This window comes from Hibiscus syriacus, unplaced genomic scaffold (genome assembly GCF_006381635.1).
Source record: "Hibiscus syriacus cultivar Baekdansim isolate YM2019G1 unplaced genomic scaffold, ASM638163v2 tig00110597_pilon, whole genome shotgun sequence".
Classification (NCBI taxonomy): domain Eukaryota; kingdom Viridiplantae; phylum Streptophyta; class Magnoliopsida; order Malvales; family Malvaceae; genus Hibiscus; species Hibiscus syriacus.
This window is the reverse complement of record NW_024062795.1, coordinates 6,649,027-6,654,394: the sequence shown is the minus strand read 5'-3', so window position 1 is coordinate 6,654,394 and position 5,368 is coordinate 6,649,027. Positions and strand designations below refer to the sequence as shown.

General features: G+C 35.7%; 1 protein-coding gene across 1 annotated transcript; it reads right to left on the bottom strand.

Moving 5' to 3' along the window:
* Nucleotides 1-432: 432 nt before the first annotated feature.
* On the bottom strand, nucleotides 433-5,005 carry LOC120134581 (protein SDA1 homolog). The gene is made up of 15 exons (XM_039151020.1): nucleotides 4,549-5,005; nucleotides 4,246-4,422; nucleotides 4,039-4,163; nucleotides 3,820-3,958; nucleotides 3,391-3,540; nucleotides 3,250-3,303; nucleotides 2,892-2,987; nucleotides 2,751-2,810; nucleotides 2,559-2,633; nucleotides 2,425-2,478; nucleotides 2,070-2,171; nucleotides 1,327-1,959; nucleotides 1,052-1,150; nucleotides 845-952; nucleotides 433-641 (listed from the first exon to the last, which is right to left on the bottom strand). The coding sequence occupies exons 1-15, from the start codon at nucleotides 4,951-4,953 to the stop codon at nucleotides 489-491; spliced, it is 2,430 nt and encodes an 809-aa protein (XP_039006951.1). The 5' UTR covers nucleotides 4,954-5,005; the 3' UTR covers nucleotides 433-488.
* Nucleotides 5,006-5,368: the final 363 nt, after the last annotated feature.

Below are 5,368 nucleotides of genomic sequence, written 5' to 3'. Positions count from 1 at the left end.
TAGTACGTTTTGATTTAAACCTTTTTAAGTTGCCTTTTCAATCAATCAAATACATATTTAGATTCAATATCGAATTAATGTCTATTGAAGCTTAGTTCATATTATTGTCATTATTGCTCCAACAACTTGAAGTATGTGCTCAAAAGCGTAATTACCTCCTATTTTATTAACTTGGATATTAATAAAATTTTATAAAAAACAAAAAACGAAAAATCTAAATCCTTGTATCTGTCATTCGTGGGCAATTTTCAGTGTTAATTAAACTTTCAAAATACAATTGTAACTAGATTAAAACCATATGTATAAAATTATTTCTTTTTTCAATAGAATAATATTATTTTGAAACCATTTAAATTGATCAGATATTTATATTTAGTAAATGAATTTATTAAAATCAATTTATAATATTAAACCATGAAATGTAAAATATTTAACTTGTAAGCAGCTTGCAGTGTTGTATGGAAAATGGTATGAATGTTAATGTTAAGTCATTGCTTCCAAGCCTTCTTCCCTCGGAATTGTTTGCCGGAACGCAGCCTCTTCTTATTTTTCTCTTGACGAGATCTTTGAGCCTTGGCTTTCTTCGCAGCAAGCGGCATGTACTTCCTGTGTTCTTTCTGCCGGTTGCTTAGACCACCCGTCTGCGATAATGAACAAAACAAATAATCAGTGGATTATACGAATCCTCCAACTACCACCATGATTTTGAAGCTCCTCTTACAGGTAAAGCTAAGTTTTCTAAAACTTCCGCAACTCGAAAAGCAGAAACTTTAAATGTTATTGTTAATTGGTTCACTAAAATGAGTTGCTAACATCATGGAAAACTGACCCATAAGTTGTTTACCTTATTCTGTTTTATAGCAGTTCGAGCCTGATACTGTCCTCTATCCTCCCTTCCTGCTTTTACTAATGCCAGTCTTTCCTCCTTGTTAAGCTTGAGTCGAACATGGGCCTAAGAAGAACGTAAAGAACATTGTGAACACATGTTGCAAGAAACAGTCCTTAATTGGAAAAAAAAATGTGTATATCGGTAAAGACGGAGAAGACATACTTCAAGCTTCGAAGGATCCACTCGTTTGAAACTCAGTTGATCAGAACTTGGAATCTTAAACCCTTGTTGAGCCAAAGCAGATTTTGCTTCCTTCTTAGCCTGATAAGATAAATGAAGAGCCCTCCAAAAAAAACATGAGTTTTATATGTCCCAACTTGTGCAACAAATTATATTTTTTTTCATAGACAGCGTACGAAATAGAACAGCAAAAAAACGGAAGAGCACACCTAAGGCATCAACTTGGGCTTAGTTCCGTTAGAACAAAATTAACATACCTTAAGTTTCTTGATCTTTTGGAAATGCTCGTCAGAGAGAATACCATCTGCTAAGTCTGACGAGGAACCACTCATCTTTGCTTCTGCCAACTTTTTTAAAGCTCGAAGACTTGTATCAGCAGCAATAAGTTGACCCTCGAAATCAGACAATTTTCTCTTTCTTGTCTTTCCCTTTGTATCTTCATTCCCATCATCTCCGGCACTGTCATCTGGTTCTGAAGAATCACTAACTTCTTCATAGTCATCATCCTCTTCGGCATCTAACTCCTCAGTCTCAACCTCAACCTCGTCATCGTTTTCCTCCTCGTTGGCATCATCACTATCACTCTCATCCTCATCAATACTGCCATTCTCGTCATCTTCTTCATCCATTATATCTTCATCCTCACCTCCACCATCAGCACTAAACTGGCTTTTTCCATCATCGCTGTCTTCATTGCCATCATCAGAACCAATAGATGCAGCCTCATCTCCACTTTCATCATCCTCACTGCCATCAATATCATCTTCATGTTCCAATAATTCAATGTCAGGAACATTGCTAAGGACATTGACTTCTCCATATGCCTTTGGTTTTGCCTTTGGGTCCACCGGACGGCCACGGTCTTTCTTAACCAACAGTGAAGGGCAAATCTGATAATAAAACAAGTGGAGAATAACGCAGTGAAGGTGCATGAAGACAAAAAAGAAAGTATAATATTAAAGTAGGCATGTGCAGACAGAAAAGTATGACAAAGATATACCTCTCTAAACAAAGTAATCAGTGAGCGAGCTGCGGCTGAAACTGCCTTCTCATGTGACTTCTTATACAATACAAGATCTTGCAGCAAATCTTCATTCATCAACTGGGATCAAGAAGCAAATTATAGTCTTAAAAGATTTTAAGCAATATTACATGCATGAATGAATGCACTAATGAAAAAAAAATGGTAATTTATGGCAATTGATTCACTTTAACAGGAGCACCTAAAATATATTAAAATTTGAACGATATTTTATAGGGTTAATTTTAGGTTGTGTATGTCTGTGTTGTCCAGGGGAGGGCTGAAAGATGTATTTGTGAGTCGGGTTCAGAAACTGAATGACAGAGATATTTACCAATGGCATGCGCAAACATATTTCCCTTATCACATTCAGTCCAACAGCAATTGCCTACAATATCATGCAAATATTTAATCAATCAGTAAAAGGAAAATCGATTTATAAAGCAGCTTTCAAGTAACAAGCAATACCTCTGGGCGTGAACGATCATGTACAAATTGATTTACTATTTGTTTGAACAGTGGCTCAACTGCATCAGGAGGAACCTGCTTAAACAAGATTCGAATTGGTGGCGGGAAACCAGAGAAAGCTTAAAGTAAGAAGGGAAATAAGAAGATAATTGTTAGAATGAAACATTCAAACAATCAAATGGAAAAACATACCATATCATGGCAGGCCTGAACTGCTGCTGCAAGTAAATTAGTGATATCTTTTTGATGAGGCTGCAAAGATATCCAGCTCGTCTTAAGTTCTTAACGAAAGTCTTATGTTTATGATGGAACACTTGAGTGAAGATAACACACCTGAACATATCTTTGAAGAAAAGGGTAGAAATTTAATAATATCAGGCGGTGAAGGCCAACTGTTCTAGCAATCACTTTCAACATCATCATTTTAACCTGAAGTTAAACAGAGGAGGGAACTCAAAATCAATAAGGCAATTAATATAAATTTATTAACAGGTGAAAGCAAACCACATATAAACCTAACTAAAGCTTTCATAACCTGAAGTCAGATGTTTAATTCATAAGAAAATATAAAAACTAAACAGTCAAGTGGGATAAAGAAAATGAAAAAGGTACAATTTCTACAGAAGGTTGAATCTGTCATAGGAGGTCGGGAAAAATCTGCCAAATTAGAAACATCAGGAAAAGCATTCACCTCAAATCGTTCATTGCAGGTTTGAAGGCGAGAAAATAGTTTTTCTGCAAATCCCTGTGTACAAAACAGAATTTTAAGCTTTCTACGAAATACAATATTACAGAAAATGCAATTAATAAAATGCGTGAAAAAGGGTAAAACCTGTGCATCTTTTAGATGGTAAAGGGGTGAATAATAACTATTATTGCTACTTTCTGATGACAGGCGTTGCTGCCTTTTCATGCTACGGATAGCACGCTGTAGTTTTGCTTTCTTTTTCTTCTTGCTAGCAGTTGTACCCTTATGGTGTGCCTGAAAATACAATAAAACCAACCATATATTGTAAATTTGTAATCTAAAGAAAAAGGGAAGCAGCTACCATTCTTTAAAGAGAAAAAAACCAGACATCAGCCATGCATATGTGTGTACATTTCAATTACCTAGAACTTATTTGTATCATCATAAACCTACAAAAGCTAAGATAAGGCATAGAACCCATGGTAGAATCAAGGAAATTTCAGGGTTTGCACTAATAGAACACTAGAGCAGTTCGAAGCAAAAAAAGAAAATGAATCAGATGATGCAAATAACCTTGTAGGCAGTCTCCTTGTTGATGACAACTTGGGGATTTTTTACCATTTCATCTTCACTACTTAAAGCATCCATATCCTCATCATCATCTTCAATCTTCTCATAATCAAGAAGAAAAGATAGCACAGCAATCATTATTCTGCAAAATCAAATACAAACAATTTACTAAAACTCAACATCCTAACCAAAAGATATTAACCATACAAAAATCATACATACCTAGAAAATGAATGAAAACATGCCATACAAATTGCATTTGCTGTTCTATCATCAAACCAAACCTTTCTCCGATGAAGCTCGCATAATGTAATAAGAGACCTTTTTGCTTTTGCTTCATCTTCTTGCTATAAGAAATATAGGAAATATATTTAAAAACTATCATTATAAATCAGAAAAACTTCGATTGAAATGGCATTGTTTAATGACCTGCAATAAGGCAAACAAGACATTCTGGAGGGCGCGATTCTGGGCCTCATTCTTATGATTCTTGTTCATTCTTCTAATACTATGAACAACATGAGAAAAAGCTAACTTCCTCAAATTCCTATCATCTAGTGTCTGCAACTCCATGAACAACGCTAGAGTGTCTTTGATATCAATAATCTGCCAAATGCCAAAATTCAAAATTCAAAATTCCAAGTCGAATTCAAAACATCTAAGATTAATTCTCGACAATTTTAACCTTTTGAATATTAATAACAAAAAGAACTAACTAAATTTCTAAGTCACCTTCCGGTTAACAAGGAGAATGAGGGCTTGAGTGACGTGGAACCTAAGCCCCGATGGAAGAGTCCTTGCAGATGATTTGAGAAAAGCAGCGAGGTCAGAAGGGAACTCGACGAGCTGCTTGGGATAGAACGGCGTGACGTGGGCCAAGAACATTGCACGGTCACCGAGGTCCTTGGCCACAGTTGGATCGGCTCCCACACCGCTTATGGAGGAGAAGTTGAGAGCCGCTTGCTGCTGGAAGAGCTCGAGAGCGGAATAGAATTGGCTGCGAATGAGATGGAGCTCCGTTCCATATCCTTCCGGGTCAGTTTTCATTTTTGACTGGATGGACGGAAGGCTTAGCTTCTCGGAGCTCCGACCCGAGGCAGAAAGAGGCTCCGCCGAGCCACTGACCAGCGAAACCATTGCTTGAAATTGATTTCTCCCTTTCTGTTTCGAGGGTTTTGGAACGAACGATAAACCCTAAATTGTATATATTGTTAATAGGTCGACACGTGGCTCTCAAATAACACTTCTTTATACAAACCTAAGCTTTTTCCTCCAACTATTTTAAAATTTATATTAAGGTCACTAAATTTTTAATCGGTTTTCATTGTACTTAGTTATTATTATAATGATAATATGATGTGCCAAGTTAAGAAAATTTTAATTTTTTTTAAGATTTTAAATTGGTGATAGCTGTAAATGTTAATTTTTTTATATATAGAGAGAGCGATTCTCGATTAATTTTAATAGTAAAAAGATTTTGCTTGATCATAGTATTAATATAATTCGATTTTAAAGTGATTTGAATGTCGACAATAACAAATCGTAAAATTTT